We start from the raw sequence: 17592 nt of genomic DNA on the forward strand, positions 1-17592 counted from the left end.
CGCGATACAGTGGGAGTTGCGGTTGTTTTATGGTCGGATATTTTTAGTTTAATGACCCAATCGGTTTGCCCCCGTGAGCACATTGGAGAGGCGGCTCTTGCCTATCTATGTGATGTCCCTGTGAGTCACTCGGTGTGTATGTGTGTGTGTGTAGGCGGAATAAGTCATCGTTGCCGCTGGATAAGGGCATTGCTTTGAGATGCGCACACCACATCCCAAGGTACACTGGGGACGAATAACATAAGGCACTGTTTTGTTTAGATAAACAGTCATTGGTAGCCATCATTCTCGCTATCTATTGCTGCTGGAATGCGGCGGCAGCGACGACGTGTATTGCAATAACTACTTCCTTTAACAAATTGCAACAACACCGAGAGACCCTTCGCAGTGGTGTGCATCCGAATGCATTAGGCAAATAAAACGTTCGCGCGAGAACAACACATCGCAATGCAATGCTGCCGCCGGGCAGAAGTAGCAAACCGGCAGCATCTTGTCGCACCGGAGGTGGCCATCCGCGCGCTGGATGGATTGGCTCGCCTCCCGTGTACACGGGCTAATGGCGAACTGTCCCGCTGGGCCTGCTGCAACCAGACTGTTGCAATCGCGCGCTGTGTCAGTCGGTAAGACTCCCGCCGGGCAGGCAGAATAGCGCGCGGGACATTCGAGTACAAAAATGGAGTAGCAATTCTTCACACCAAATGCTACAGTGGGGGGTGGCGCGCGAGGCATAAACAAAGTCATAATTGCGGTGATGGAGGACGGCACAGCACCCACATCCACCCAGAGTGCGCATGAAGAGATGCTGCACAGTGGCCTCCGGGCTTGTACCAACGGAGTGGTTACCACTTCCTGTCGAGAAGACCTAGCGCTGGGTGATGGGTAGTGGAACGACCGAGTCTGGCCAATCTTAAGCGCTCATTAAAAAGCAACAGCAGGAAAGGGAGAAAAATTACGCCATTATTCCAGGTGTCATTATCGCACCTTTCGGACATTCTGCGCGCAGACAGCCAGCGAAGGGAAACGACTGTTGCTGGGTGTGTTTACGGGGGTAGTACGATTTGACGATGTGTTGCTGCACACTGCAAAGAAGGCGAGACGGCTTGTATCCGTAGTGTCCCGTCAGGGCGAGTCCCCCTTAGGTTGTGACTTACTCAGGAGATGTCTTTTCGCTGGGTAGCAAAATGCAGAACCCCACTGGACGCAAGGCATTCCCAAATCTGACGCTTTTTACCATGTCGTCTAGGCGGTTGGATGGAGCAGAGGGCAGCTGGCCCTATCTTTGAATATTATTATCACTTCAGACTCTCTCCTTTTGGGAGTGGTGCTCTGGGAGTCGTGGCGGGATGGACACACCACTCCAAACGGTGCACTCTCGCGCGTTAATCAATGCACCCTTCGAGCGGTGGACGGTCGTACGGAACCGATCCAAAAATGGTGATAGCTCTCGGTGCTCCGAAAGCGGTGACAGCCCCAGCCCCAGGTGACTCTCTACTTCGGCAAAACCTTGTGGTGGGGTGTGAAGTAGAGTGTCGCAAGGGTTCTGTTCTTTTTTTTTGCCCGGGTTCGTTTGCGTTTCCATTCCCGGTTTGTCAATGGCACCGGGGTGTTGTCCCCTAGGGGGGAGAAAGAAAAAACAAGCCCAAGAAACATTCCGTTCCTGCCATAAGAAGCAGAGGTATGAACGCGCTTTGTTCTTTTGCGAGCCATAGTTCCAGTTTCGGAAGGTTAAGGGAACAAGGTTCTTCCCGTTTTTCGTCCCCTGTCTCTCCATGGGCCGTTGGTGTTAACTTGTTGGGGGCCTGGGAGTTTGCCGCATTGTAATAACGTTGTCGACGTACCCGCGCGCAGAATGGGTGGTCTCCCCATTTCCAGAAGAGAGCATATCGTTTGCCGATATCCATAACAGGCCCCCGGCTTTGCGGTCAGTTCCGAATTGAGTATTCAAGAATAGGATATGCTCTCCTGCTTCTTCCCACAGATCACCCTGCTGCAACTCCCAATGCTAGGCCACTGAGGGCGCGAAGGTTTTGGAGCTATCGGGCGGTTTCCTATTACTCTGCAAAAGCGAAAAAAGAAAGAAGTCAGATGGAAAACCCAACCTCGTTAGTGTTAGGGCAAACCGCGGGAAAGATAGTTTGATAGTACATAATTCAACTCGGTAAGAAGGAAATAATTTTCCTGTCTTGCTTCCTGCACACTCGGTACCTTTCGGATAAGCGAAGGCGCAGATCGGTGAGTCCTAGAATTGGTTGCCAGCTGGTATGACAGTGGTTTAGGCCATCCTCCAGCTCTCAATCCGGTCGGGGAGATACACGGGCTCCTCGCACCTGACGTTGCCGCAGTGCCGAACACAGGAAATTTCCCCACAGGTTTCTTTTTATGTTTCCTTGAATCGTAGGTAACCATAAGTGCCCTTTCTTCTTCTGGCAACGCTGTCCGATAAACCAAAGCGTGGCGTTGCTTCCTGATTCCGTATTCCGCACAGCAGCAATGCATAGGAAGTTAGGCTAGTGGTAGCAGCGCGCCCATTACAGTGGAGCAAATATAAATTTCACCTTTATTGCTCATTCTTTTGTTGTTCCACCCTTCCCACCCTGCCGACACCGACCAACTCTTGGGTGTTGCAATGTTTATGCCGCACGGAGGACAGGGAAGAGAGCCTTTAGCTTTTTCTATCACCATTTTCATAGCAATCCACTATGCCCAAGTGTTCTCTCCCTCTTGTGGTCGTCGTGTCCTGTTGGTCAGCGTATGAGTGTGTCTAACAGTGTTTTTTTTTTTTGTGCTCTGTGTAAGGTTCTTCCCTCTGGGTACTTTTTTCGCCAAGAACGAGCGAGCAAATCGTCTCACACTCTGCTCGGCCTAGGAAAGTCCTGTCCATTCCCATCAGCATCTCGATGCCCGTCCGCGCTACTTGACTGCAAAGCTGCAGGAAATGGGCATAAGAACGGGAAGGGATATGCAAGTGGGGACGAGCATTATATATCCGCCGTATAAATCCGTCCGACTTTGTGCCCGTACGCTCTGCCCTCTGGTGTGCCATAAATGGGAAGGAAGCAGCAGCATATCATATTTTGTTCGTTTTTATGCAGTACCAATTTTCTTCTGCCTGCTCGAGCAGTTCGCCCGAAACATATCTTCCCTTTCTCTCGTGCTATTTGCCCGGGTCATCTTGAAACTCCCCCAGGTCCAGTTGCTGGGAGGACAAACTCCCCGTACCTTCGCTCTAGCATCTTAATGGTGGCTCTCCGCCCGACGTGTTGGCGGGGAGTGCATTCGTCCGGAAAGTCCATTTTTGGCTGGCCGAGAATTGGCCAATGCGCAGACACTCGGAGTCTGTCTAGTTTATCATAAAATATTATGAAAAATTCAGCTAAGCAGTTGGCGGCAGCCTGTGGACAACACACGGGCGCAGTTCGGGGAGGACAGTTCGGGTCATTCCTTGCAGAGTGCTCTTCTTCGCACACGAGCCTTAGAGCCGCTGGTAAGACTTTCAATATTTATAAGTCATCCGGACACAAGTAATACAAGTGTGCAACAGCAGCAGCAGCAGCACCGGTAGCAGCACCGCATGTACCTTCTTCTTTTTCCGGCGAAACCTTGAAGGGTATGCAAACTCTCCTCTTCAGCGTGGAACACCGTAACTGGCGCAGTGCTGTAGCGTGTAAGGCTGCTGGCATTTAAATAAACCGCCCCAAACGGGGCGCGCGCGCACTGCCCAAAGCGGAGGAAAGTAGACACAGGTCCCAGTTTTGGATTATTGTTCGTCTCGGTGGTCCCCTACCGGGAGAGTCTACCCTCTGGCCGCGCTGTCGGAAAAGGAAACCCGAGCAAAAAGGGATGCCCCAAAACGGTCGTCTCGGTGTGTTCGGGAAACGAAGCCAACCATAATTAGCATGACGGTGCGAACACTGCGGATATTCAGGCTCCAAGTTTGGTGCGACTTTCGTCTTGCACTTCTGGGCGCGGAGACTGCCTTATTGGAGCGGCAGCAGTGTGCCGGGTTGTCTGCCGTGTACTGTGCTGCTGGCTTCTACAAAACGGAACCACATTTCCTTCAACTAATCACAAATTAATTTCGCGATAATCGCGTACCCTTGCTTAATGTCTTAAATTAACTGGCGACTTTGGTGCATCAACTCCAACACTGTAGCATCTTCCATCTCTGTATGTCTGTGCTGTTTAAAAGCTACTATGAACCTCGTTTTTTTCAACACATTTTACCTCACTAGACAGTGGGAAAAGCGAACAGATTTGCTCTTAAGCCGGGATGAACAACCCTGATGCACATACAACAAACTCTAGCGACTACGGTTCCGTTGAGTTGATGCACTGCCATTAACCCCTGGCAGTCTCGGTGCTGTCTATCTCTTCCTCTCGCCTTTCGTCCATTATTAGCGCCGCATAGAGCGCACCCTGCGTTGTGCGTGTATGGGGTGAGGCGCATTAATTGTATTTACTTAACCGGGGCCACGCACACAGCATGCATTCCGCTGGGCTGGGGAAAATCATTTCTCCCGGCGAGGTGTTTGGTGCGGTGCATCTTGCGCTTTTTTTGGTGTTCCAACTGGGAAGAATGTCCATTAGCGTTTCCGCGTCCGCCCTGTGTGTCTCCGGGGTGTCCTTCTTCCCGTCGCATCGACCTAAAGTGTCAATGGTGTGTGCGTGTTTTCCAGGCGTTTTTTTTTTCGAAGGCGCCTCGTCCAGAACAATTCGTCCGGAAAATAGGTGGCCGGGAGTGTTGATTTTTGAACGATTCTTACCCCCTTTAGGGAGATGATAATAAAACCCAAAAACACTGGCACTCAGAAGCATTGGTACTTCGTCTCGTGTTCTCCGAACGCGCGCGTAAGTAATGGTGTATTTGCTCCGCTCAAACAGTGGAGAAGAAATCTCGCTTTACCTTTTTATGTCCCTCCGGATGGGTCGTTTGTTCTGTGGTTAGAGTGTTGTCGGGACGCTGCCTCTTGCACACACCGGCACATGTGTCCACACTAACGATCCGGCGCTGACCATTAAGCGTTGAATGTCTCGACACAACACACATCTCCCAACGACCGTGAGTGGGTATAGCAAAGGGAAGACAAGCACAAACAATCAGCTCTCGAATGCGGAACCGTACGACGACACACGTGGGTCGTCGTCATCGTCGTCCTCCCCGGTGGGACTATCGCCTTCCATCGTTATCCGTTCCGGTGCAGGTTGGAGTGTCCGCCCATCCCATCCTTTAGGGGAGGGGCTGGCGCACCATTCCACCGTGTGCGCTATGCAAAGCTGCTTTGCCATGAACTGCTGACCGGCGGTGGGATGGATGCTGACCGGTTGCAGGATTTAATTGATTTTCCAGAAATCCTGCGGTTTCGAACTGCCATCACCATCACCACCCAGTGCAGCAGCCGGCCAGCCGCTTTCCAGTGTTGTGTGCGCGGCGGGTAAAGGTTTGTTCAGGACTTATCGACCGAAACCAAATCCGAGCGGGAACCGTAAGCCAACCTTATTAATCCTTTACCCCTTTGCTTTTATTGCACCACTTTGGGGAAGGCAACCCCGGGCTGTAGGTCCCGGTGGGGACGAGGTGATTTTCCATGTCCTGGAAGCCGGTTGACCACACCGAGTCATATTGGTGGGACTTTGCCGTTGGCTCGCGCCTTCCGGAGGAGTGCTGGAAATCCAATTTAAGTCGACAATGACGCGCTGACACACACACACATGGTGGCAGTTGGGTTGTGTGGAATGTCACCTTTTCGTTTGGTTCTTGTTCCTCGGACCCAGCGTACCCCCTCTAACCTGAACAGTCCCCTGTCGTGCATGGACACTCAGTCACTTAGCAGTAAGCCAACGGTGAGCCGCATTAAACCGATGAACCCCCAAGGATTAAAAGCTTGCCTGGATAAGTTGGAACTGTGCTTGCGTTTTCCTGGTCAGGCTGCGCGCTCGTCTTGAAGCTAATGCTGATGCTGCAATAGCATTGGCTATTGATTTGGTAGCGCCAAATGGGGCGGAGGCAACAAAAACACACTGTTACTAAATAAATCTCCTCCGGTGCACTGTGTGTTCTTCGATTGGAGCAGGTTGAGAGAGGGACAGGAGTGCACAGAAAACTTTACAAACACAATTTCGACGGCCCGGATAGCGTCGCTATCCCAGCTGCCCCGCCGTGTATCGTTTGCATCGAACACCAAAAAATGCCTCACCCTCGCGCACTAAAAACAATTCCGATACTAATAATTCAGCAAATAATTTGAAAACTTTCATCTCCCGGCCTTGTGTGCTGGTCCAAATACTACCCCCCCCCCCCCCCCCCCCCCATCGCATGGGCACCCTTCCTGGCCCGAGAGAAAATGAATTCGTTTTACGGCAAAGTTTCTCATCGTCAGTTTCGGTTGGTTTTTGGGGCTGCAAAAGCTTACTATTTGTTGTTTTTATTTGCCTGACTTTGTTTTCCCAACTATCGTAAAGCATCAATTATTGCGCAAACGGGCAGTGTAGTGTGGTTTGTTTTTAATCGATTAGGAAAGTTTGATGCTTTCCCGCTCGATGTGTGTCTAGTGTGTGTATTGCTTGCTCGTTTTGCTGTTCAAATACACCTCCGGTTGATCGTGTGTTCGTTCGAGGAAAATAAGTTTGGGCAATGTTTGACCAGAACTGTAGCGCTGCGGTACAAAACCCCCTCTCGCCTCCTCGACCAAAACCAAGTGAAATTGCTTTGGTAAACCGAAATAACACAGCCTGTTTGCTGTGGTGAAAAAAATGGATGTCGTGCATATCCTGTGTTGTCCCTTACAGCTGTAGGTGAACGAGGGGCTTTCAGTTGAAATGGCAAACGTTCAAATAATGGAGTTTCTTTTGATGGTATGGTACGAAAGTACACAACTCCATTTAACTAAATCTACATTTTTTGTAATATTAAATGAAAAAAAACTCAATTGTGTTCTTAAATCGCCGATAAATTTGCCCTATAAAGTGGAAACCCCCTGCATAGTCTTAACCCCTACAATCCAGAAGAACCGTTGTGTCAGGAAGTAAATTATGAATGTCAACATTGGTTTCAACCTCGTTCTAAATTAAATACTCTGATATTTCATTTCTATCATAATATTTTTTATTTCTTCACCATGATTTTCAACACTTTAACGTTCCGTTGCATTCGTTTTTTCACCGGAGTTTAAAGCCGGATCTCATCGTCTGGCGACCCCTGTCGAAAGTAACTTGGAAAACCCTGTAATGTACTCTGCCCCCAAAAAAATGGGAACAGTGGGGAGGACATTTAGGTCCGAAATGAAGTCGTTCGATGATAAATGTTCGATGTGCACTGTGTAGATGTGTTTCTATGTTTGCAGCGCTGCACTATCCTGTGTTGTCAACAAGAGTGCTAGACAAACATTCATTTATCATGTTCCGTGCGCGTCCGCCATGCACATTGTTGTGCCCTCACACGACTCGCCCCACCGAAGCTTAACATTCCGATTAGTGGTGCAATGGAAATCTGTGTTTAGTGTATTGTTTGCTCGTTATTTTACAACAACAAAAAAATGCCGTACATGCAATACCGATGCCCATTAGTGTTCGGTGTAAAGGCTTGTAATGGTGGAGAGCACGGGGAAAGGATGTTGTTGTTGTTTTTTTTTACTTTGTCCAATCCCTGTGTTTCGCACCGCCATGTACAACAGCGATCGATTAATTGGTATTGCAGGAGCGAGGAGGAGGGGGCTTGTTCACGCTCAAAATAGAAAGCCCTCCGTCCTTTGCAATCAAGTGAATCGAAACAGTCCGCGTGTGTGTGTGTGTGTCTATCTCCCTCCCAACAACAATACAGACCATCCTGCCGCATCCTGGATCATCCTTCTGGGCCCGTTTTCCCCCATTTGCATCTCGAACCGAACTTCTGCATATGCGTGTTGTACGCGCATTCACTTGATGCCCCTGGGACAAAGGGCCTCAGGTTGTGTGTATTGTGTTGTAATGTGCATCAGCAGTAGAACGGCCCTAATATACCTTCCCGCGCCCGCTTTGTTTGCATTCCAACGCGCTCTTTCCATCCCCTGTGCCGCTGGTTTTTAAACATGCCGAGTCCAGAGTTCCAACAGGTATTTTCGGGGTCCGCAACAACCCGCGTCCCCCCCCCCCTGCTTCTCCACCGCCATGTGTCCTTTCGCTCCCTTTGCGCGATCCCCTTCGGCCACCATCGGCTTACACAAATGGTTCCGCTCCGTGCCAAACACCAGCGTCATTTGTAAATGTTTTGTCCACCAGGTGTGTATGTGTATGCGTGTGTCGTCGTCGGCACCTTTCCACCTTTCCCACCCAAACACCTTTCCGAAGTTTGTTAAACTCCGTGGCGACGGCAACAACGGCCGCGGGGTGGTGTGGTGACACTTTGGAGCAATTACGCGACAACACGCTGAACTTTTCCAGTAAAGGCACAGGCACTCACGCAGACACATTGTACAGTCGATTTAAATGCATTTTTCGTGTTCAGTTAAATACTGCCACTGCCTCACCGACCCGCTCTTCGCGTCCCCCAATAGCAGTGCTCCAGAGGATGGTTCATTTCTCGCGGATTTTGGAATGGAAAAATGGGTTTGGAAGTGTGGGGCGGCTGTGTGTCGGTCGCAGCACAAACAGGGACGACAATGTGTGAAAGCGAGATTTTTCGGCACTGCGATGGGGAGGGTGTGTGACGTATCAGGGCATCAGGTGAGAGTGGCAGGGACGGAGATGGAGGGACCTTTGCCGTGTTTACAGCCGCTATTAACATCGTGCACTTACAAGTACGCATTATCCGAGCGCGCGACGGTAGTGAGTGCTGGAAAACATAATTTACATACCTGTTCCGAACTGTGTTGTCGAAGCAGCAGAGTGTGTGTGTGTGTGCGTATAGTTGCTGGTAAAATTCCCACCGCATTCTTTGCCTTCCTGTTTCCCTCATGCCCATATACCCTCGGCCCTGTGAAATCAAATCGTATTAATTTTTCGCCTTTTTAAGTATTTTACTTTTTTCTTTGGCGCGCGCTACTTACACGGTACAAACCAAATCCGGGTGCGCTAGAATGGCAGGTTCATTTATCTTGCTCCGGAGCAGCACAAACTATGGGTGGAGGTGTAAAAATTGCTTCAAGAAAAACCTTCATTAATTTCCATCAAACATGGTGCGGGTGTGGCATCGCAAAGAAAGTGAAGAGAGCTTAATTCTGGTTAGAATGATTTTATTTATCCAATTTGATGGAGGCCTGGTGCCTACGGAGGGATGTGTTCGGTACGTAGGACCTGTCAGCTTGGGTGTGTTCACCTGGTGTTCATAAATTTTCCTCCCATTGAAACGTGCGAGAGCGGTAGAAAGCGTGACAGTTTCTGCGGCGCGGCGTTGGTGGTAACTGTGGTACCAGGTGGAAAGCTTTGAAACAATTTTCCGCACTTTCCACGGAGGAATTCACATTACATTTCATTCGAGTTCGAGTAAAAGCAGAGCCTCGTTGTTTGATACAGTCGCCCAGTAGGCCTGTGTTGCGTCAGTTTCAATTCAGAAATATATGTTCAATATTTCGCTCTCCGTGAACGCCGCATTGAATTGATCAGAGAATTTTCCACGAACTCGTGTCCACCGGTAGTGTTTTCAGCACACAACACACAGCTTCCCTAATCTCTGCTGCTGACACAAAGGTAAGGTTCTAAAATCGGAACAATAGCAACATGATGCACCCAGATGCAACATTGTTCTTCGTTGCGATGCGTTTACTCCGTTCACTGTTAGGGCTATTTGCTTTACAGTCCGAAATGTTGTGTTCTTGCACAATTTCTGGCAGGGTCCATGTTTGGATGAAATTCCTGCTACACTCGGCCACTCATTTTCGGAACACTGTTCGATGATGCCCGGCAGGAATACACCACCTACTGTAGTACCGCACGCTACTCGCACTCGCGCTCCAGCTCCAAAGACAACAAACCCGATTCCGTGTGTCGTCGGTAGTAGCGCACACCGTTTGTTGGCTTTCGAAAGCATCCCACCGTTGGGTCGATTGAAGCGGAGTTTTCTAACGCATATCCATTATGAAAGCTATTGCACCAGTATCTGGAATAAGTACTCTAGTAACCTGTTTGCCCATTGCCCAGTAAAACGCCCAGCTGGCCAGATCTTTATCATCCTTGACCGCGGCTAGGTTTCGGGGTTTTTCCGGAGAACGTTTTGCCATCATAATTCTTCACGAAGGTTTTGCTCATTTGAATTTCGACGGTAGAAAGGAGGGGAGAATTTTTTTGGGAGTCGTTGTACTGTACTGCTCCTTTTCACCCTCCTCTGTGTCTGCACATGCGTTGCCATACACAACCGCAGTCGTTAGGACGCAGTAACGGTGCGCACTTCGAGCTTTGTTTTCCCACTTTTCCACCCCACGTGATAACGAACTACCTTGCTGTCTGGCTGTGTGTCTGTGTGTGCGTGTATCAGTCACCTGCCGCGGTCGGCAGAATAAGAACGAACACGCCGTGCGTGTGATATACGTTGCCGCAGCATAAATTTCCATCTCAAGGCCCCAAAATCAGTCCACCCCAAACCACTCACTCTACTGTCTGGTTCGGTAGCTGTGTTGGCTTGTATGTGTGTGTTTTTTTTTTTTGCAACAGAGCATGCGTTTGCATAAGTGTGTACGAAGCGCGATTCACCATTTCGCTTCGAATGCCAACGGTGGGAGCCTCCTTTTTGCCTGGCCTGGTGACGGCCGTTGTTGGTAAAGCGAGCAACGAAAGTCGAATGCCGGAAATCCAATCCTAGCTCGATTCTATGCCTTCCTCCCCACCATCGCGTGTGTATGTGTGTGGTTGAGTAGGCTTTTTTGCTGCTTCCTTGATGGAGCACAATGTTCCACCTCCGCCTGTCATGTGGGTAGGCTTTCGACGCGATACAGCTTTACCAAATCATTCCAGCTGCTCCATCAAACTAGGCAAAGTGGTTGAACCATCCCGAACACACACTGATGATGCTGATGATGATGGAATTGAAACAACGAATGTTTCTCCTTTTCATTTCTGTTGTTTTTTTTGGGGGGCTGTTGTTTGGTGGAGTTGATTTTCGACGTGGCAATGATGGGCGATGTTTACCCGAGCGCGTGTGCCCGATTGCCGGTAGATAGCATCACACGGGTTTAAGGGATTGTTTCCAATTGCTGATTTATGTTGCACGCGCCTCAAATTCGCATCGCGGGGGGGGGGGGGTGGGGGAGTTGCAGAGTCGTGACTGTCGCCGCCGTCTGCACAAATGCTTGCCAAGCGCGCGTGACAGTTGTGTGATGAAGCCATCGGGCACGTTTTCGTGTGGGAGTTTCCCGGATTTGGTGGGCTCGGAAATTGGGATGTATTTTGTTACACCGGTTTGTGTGTTTGGGTTGTTGTTTTTTTTTTTGTAGCATCCACTCTACTAAATGTAATTGGATTAGCAATTAAAGATGTACGCGTGTGAAAAACACGTTCCTTCGCCAGTGTCTAAGACTATTTCCTTTGAAGCTGCTGATGAAGATAGATCCTCTACTAGCAGTCCTTTACGATTGATAAATGTTAAAATATCTAAAAAAAATAATAAAACAGATGAACTCGAACCAATCGCACGTCACTCCGTTTTTCATCTACCATCCCACAGCCCCACTGCACATGCTTATCGATCATAATCGAATAATCCACTCCAATCGACACGTTCTTAACTTTTGCCACTTTATGTGTGTGTGTGTGCGGATACCGATGAAACAACTCTCGCAGTGCAGTGTGTCTGTGGCACTCACACCCACACCCCGAACGTCCTAAAAATATCGATTCTTTCACCCGATAAATGCCACCGGAACCGGAACGGATCACCGAGGAAAAAAGCCCCAAAATCGATCTTGTGTGTGTGTGTGGGAGCAAGTGGCGCGGTGAAACATAAAAAAAGCCCCCACCCATCCCTCACCACCCTCAACACATATCAGTGAATATTTATTTCGCTTTCGCGCCCCGGCCCCGCCTCCCCGCCCGCACATTGTGGCCCTTTTTATCGCCCATCCGAGCCGGCTCATCATCTGCTCTCTGTGTGTGCTTGTGTGTGTGTGTATGTACCCTCGGTGCTGATGTGTTCGGTGTGTGACGTGAGTTAAGGGACCGGTTAACTTACTGGAATTTATTTTTCCTGCTCACCGTGTTCTCTGCTACTATTTTCGCTGTTGCTCACACGTGTGTCGGTGGGTGTGTGTTTTCGAACCGAAAATCATCCTCCTTTTACCCGGCAGGTTGCCGAATTTGATGGAGACACGGGGGGAGGGTCAGCCGGGCGCCGAGGTATGTGAAAACGTGAGCAGCATGCCAACGGGCGGATAAACGGAAACCTTTTGCCGCAGAATCATTTCTCCAGCCTGGAAGCGACCCTTGGGGGATGCGGGTGCAGAGAGCGCGCGCAAATCTCGTCCCCGCCAGAGCGTTTCGGTTGTGGTGGCAGTGAGGAGGCCCTCCTTCCTGGCTTTGGTTGGTTTTTGGGTAGTTCGCTTGGCTACGAAGTTGTGACGATGGTTTATTTTTTGTTATGATGGCCCTCTTCTCCGCGTTGACCACCAGTGTGATGATATTGCAACGGAAACGGAAAGCAACATCTCTGTGCAGTGCTGTGTGTAGTAGTGGTGGATTGCAGAATAGTCGCGGAGATAAATAAATTTGTAGACTCAGGGCGAGAGGTGTCTACCATTCATACGTCACCAACTCATCATGCTCGGGACAGTTTCAGTGTTGTTTTTTTCTCTCCTCCGATCCCAAGCAGGACTATCATGGTGCCTTTATTGCGGCTCTATTAACCCTTCCCGTCCCGTCCCCAGGGCCAGTGAGATCATCAGACAAGCGCGGTCCTGATTGTGCGGAATTTCGTTTTTAATAACTCTTCTTTTCGCTGCGTTACCTTCATTATGAGGACACTCCAAGCGAAAGAACGGAGGCAAAAGAAACTAAAATCCGCTCCCCAACTCGTCATATTTAATTGAAAAATTAATTTTGTTTGGATTTCCACACACCAACCCAGCTTCTTGCCGTCATCTTCTCGTTCAGTTCTATGAAAGGACTCGCCACAGGAAGTGTGACGTCGGGGTCAGTGGCGATGGCTTAGCGAGTTTTTGGTGCGCTATTGAGCGTCCTCTTCCCAGCGTTTTGTGTGGACACTGATTCAGCAGAATGCTATCGGTACATCTCAGCATCCTAACGCTCACTCCTCGTCTCTCTTCACGCGCGCGCCGACTTCAAGTGGAAAAATGGTGAAAATAAGTGGGTCACGCCGGGAGCGATGGATTATTATTCGGTCGTCTGACACCGGTTTTGTATGTGTGTGTGTGTGTGTGTGTGTGTGTGTGTGTGTGTGTGTGTGTGTGTGTGTGTGTGTGTGTGTGTGTGTGTGTGTGTTCGCGTGTCCTGTGTTCTGGTGCGATAAGGGCGGATCTACAATGTAAACACACTGGTCAGGGAAAGTGAAAGCGCGGAAAACAAATGATGAAAGCTTCCGTTTTTTTTTTGTTTGTTGTTGCTGTGCGTTGCTGGGGAAAAGGAAATTGGCAAGCAATCTGGGCAAGCATGCTGGGGCAGAAATTTAGATGGATTTCACCCACTTCAAAGGCAACACACAGCGCAGAGAGAGGGAGAGAGAATGAGAATAAGGAAAGAAAAATCAGTAAAATATATAAATAAACGAACAAACGAGCGACGCCGCTGTCGCCTGTGACGACGCGCCCTTCAGCAACAGCGGCGGCAATCTGCTAAATCATCAATTTTAAGGGATTATCATATGATTTATTTTTATCACGCTCTGATTACGGTTTTATAAAGGATTTTCCGTTTGCGGCGCTGCGTGTTGCGTACGCTCTGATCCGCAAAGAAGTTTTGAGCCGCTGCTCTGCGGGTCCTCTTTCTTGCTTCTATTTGTGCGTCACAGTGTTTTTGTTTATTTCGGCCAAGAATTTGCTGACGGTTTCTTTTTTGTTTTGTTTGGTGTGGCTAAGTAAAAAAAAAAAAGAAAGTAATATGATTTTCCTCCCACAAGGCAGGCCGCAGGGGGACGCTATTTTTAAAGCCGTTTCCATTATGGGATGACGATGGCGCGGACCTAGCCCTGCTACAGTTTCCTGTAAATGCTTCTTCTTCAAAGCACCGCGTTGTTGTTACGGCGTTTAAAATTATCTACTATCAAATAATGGAAAATGTGGTCTGGTTGCTCGCCGCTTTCCAGGCGCGGCCGGGTTTTAACGCCATGCGGTGTATCAATGATCAGCGTTTTTGGTGCGCGTTTTGTTTCCAAAGCGAAGGAAGGAAATAGGAAACAGGCCTATGGAAGGTTTGGGTGGGTGGGAGTACCTGGTGGCGTTCGTTCGTTGCCGCCCGGCTTGTCTAATTCATCGATCAGAAAGTACAAAGCTTAATTAAGCCATAAAATTTCCAATTATCACGATGAAGTAATTAATCGCTTGCGGCAGTTTTAGGCATCCGCTCTCACTCTCTCCACTTCGCATCATTCTCGGGGGGGGGCGCCACTCCTCGTGGTCGTGGTGATGAAGCCCTGGCGCCCGCGAAATCATCACTTCTCGCGCGTCTTGGCAACCCGCACACACACACACAGACATCCCAGACCTTTAGCCATCTTTGCCTACCTCATAACCCCTTTTTGAAGCTGAACCGACGAAAGCGATCTTGAAGGCTCTCCCGGGTTAGTTTCTGTGGTTCTCTGACGAGGGTTCGGCTCAACAACGGCTCAACGACAATCAACCTGACAACGTCTGTCGGGGGAAAGCTGTCGTGCTGTATCAGGTGTGTGTGCGGAAAGGGAGAGAAAGTACAATGACAGCAACAACCACACACACACAACGTCCGATACAGTACGGATCAATGATTTTAATTTCCGCTGCTGATAGGCATCGTTTTGGCATAGAGTTCCCCACCATTGTGTGTGACGTTTATGAAGCCGGCATCAGAAGCAGAGCAGAGGAAGAGGAAGAAGAAGAACCTTCGGCTGGCACAACGAGATCGCTATCGGGAGTAAAGACCTTGAAAGTGTACGCCCATCGCTCGTCGCGCGCGGTGCACGCAACACTTGTTGGTCCTTCGAGCCGGATCGGTGCCTTCTGTTTTTCATTGCGCTCCCCATTCCTGCTGACTAATTGTGAACAAATTAAAAAGTTTTAATAATTAATTAAAATACTGCGAAGCGTGGTGTAAGCCTCCCCTCCGGTTTATGTTCATGTAGTGGTCGTGATGAGACAGGACTCTGGCCGTGTGGCCCCAACACTGCCTAGGCAACATAACCTAGGCAACGCAAGTTTTAATGAGGTTTTTCGCTGCTCAATTCTTTGATTTTGACAAGTATATTAATGCTTAAGCTTTTTCTCATGCTTTTCTCTATCTATCTCATTTGCAGATTGCTGATTAACTGGCACAACAAAACGGCGGAACGTGGTCGTCGTCCTGATTCGCGTCTCCCGGGAAGGACACAATCCTGTCACACAGCTCCAGCCCCCGCCCAGCTCTGTAATATGTGGTTTTGCGTTGCTTCAATGTAAAGTGTAGGGGTTCTGTGTCCGGTGGCAAGTTTGCAAATGTAATTTGTATCAGATTTTCCAGCCAGGCAAGTGCGGAAGTGCGTGTAGCAGGCTTTCATTTGCCGGGTGTGTATTGGTGTTTGTGGGGTTAAAATGTGTGTTGTGTCTCACAATGGCATGAAGGAAAGGTGCTCATGCTAAGGTGCTGTGATTGTGTGTTGTTCACCTCTGTGTAAGTGTATTTGTGTGCTACCCCCTCCTCAGTGTGCATGCGTGAATGTGGATGAGGGGCAGTATAAAGGGAAAGGAAGAAGCCGTTGTAGTAGGGAAGAAGTGGAAGCAGTAGTGGTGTGCGCCAGGGGTTGAAGAAAGCCCACCCCGCGCCGCCGCTGCCGCCGCATTGCACCCGGGGCACTAGCACCACCGGGCAGAGCGGGAAGGAGGGGAGTGTGTAGTGGTGGCGTTACATGTGGGAAATGTTAGATCCCGACCTAGAGTGTGGCAATGAGTGTGGTGGGCCGGGGCCGCCCCCCGAGTTTCTCGTGCCACCGCCACCCCGGCCCCCGTTTCTGGCGGAGCTGGTCAACTGCAACGAGGAGCAGCTGCTGCTGCAGCAGACGACGGCACCGTTCGGTGGTGGAGCCGGCGGGGCCGCCGGTTCCTTCGCCGAGGTCGACATGTGCGAGGCGTTTCCGGTAAGTAAAATATCGATTAATTTGTGCAATGAAGATAGAGGAGCAGAGAGAAAGAGACAGTGAGAGAGAAAGGGTAAAGTACAGAGCATATTTCGTACATGATTTGGTGAAAACTTGAAAAGCCGAAACGAGTTCGGCTCAGCATGTAGGCGATGTAGACTGCTTTAGATCATAATCCTTCCAATCCCAGTGTGGTAAGCTTCATCCACAACGGGCAGAGGAAGAGTCGACAGGTAGCAGCATCCTTTCCTGGGCTACTATGCTGTGCAAATGCCGGGTAATCCGTCTGAAACGTTTCTTTCCAAATGCATCCTCACAACACTGCCACTCGATGATGGCGCTATGCTCTCTAGCAGGTTGTGTTTATGTTTTCGGACGCATACGGACGGCCTGTCGTCTCGTCGATTGGATTAAGTGTAATTGAAAGCCTGTTTCTCATGTCTCTGGCTCGGTTTCAATACCTTTTCCTCTGCATCATTGGATGCAACTGTCTCTGTGGGAGGAGGCGTTTGCCCGGTCAGCGTTACGTCCATTTAGGATCCTAGCCTAGTCTCTTTTTTATCTGAACCACCTGTCCTGACTCCTGACCCTCCGCACAATCTTCTGGCTGGAAGGATTGGGTACAGTTTTTCATAATTGAAAAATTTTCCACCTTTCTGCCTTAGGTTGAAAGGTGAAAAAAACGAGCCTCAATAGCATGATTTTCTTTCACACAACCGTCTCTCTACACACGGCGTTGGCTGGCTCATGGACAGCGATGAGTGAGGACAATTCGCAGAACTAGACTTTTTAAATCATTGTTATCTTTTCCATTAGATGACCCCTTTTTGCCAGCATTTTCCCTTCACTCAATCACTGCATCGAAAAGAAAGAAGAAAAATCGAACCACCAAATCAAAGGTTCGAGTACTACACACACACCGTGCAAGGCAAGAAGTTCGTTTTGATCACATTGTCGCCTCGCTTATCTTGCTGCTGGCCATCTCGTGCTGCGGACGAAACATTTTTTCCGGTGGGGAGGAGATGGTGAAGTCGAGCAGGCACTGCCAACCCCAACTTGGGACCTTATTGTTTGGGATAGCGGACAATCGACCGAATCCCGCCCGGCTTTCGCCCAGCTCGTCGTACCCGCAGGACGCGAAGGCTTAAATCTTTGACCGGAGAAAACACACACAAATAAAAAGAAAACTCCTACAAAAAGCTCTTTCTAAGCTCTCTGCTATTTTCTACTACCTTTCTAACCTAGCCTGTTGTTGCGAAGCATGAGTTATGGGCCCCCTTTCGCTTGGATTTTCACGCAGCCACACTCACACACACAGAATGTCCAGTTGCGCTAGATGAATGGAGGGGAGCGGAAAAGAGGGGACGAAAGGGATG

At 49.5% G+C, this 17592-nt stretch overlaps 1 protein-coding gene across 6 annotated transcripts in view; it reads left to right on the forward strand.

Moving 5' to 3' along the window:
- Positions 1-17592, forward strand: part of LOC120947778 (uncharacterized protein DDB_G0283357) — a 138299-nt gene that overhangs the window by 30945 nt on the left and 89762 nt on the right. For all 6 annotated transcript variants that reach the window (XM_049607743.1, XM_049607744.1, XM_040363472.2 and 3 more), the window contains exon 4: positions 15401-16216. In XM_049607743.1, coding sequence (XP_049463700.1) covers positions 15989-16216 — 228 coding nt within the window. In that variant the 5' untranslated portion in view covers positions 15401-15988. The remainder of the gene's footprint in view (positions 1-15400; positions 16217-17592) is intronic.

This window comes from Anopheles coluzzii, chromosome 2 (assembly GCF_943734685.1).
Source record: "Anopheles coluzzii chromosome 2, AcolN3, whole genome shotgun sequence".
Classification (NCBI taxonomy): domain Eukaryota; kingdom Metazoa; phylum Arthropoda; class Insecta; order Diptera; family Culicidae; genus Anopheles; species Anopheles coluzzii.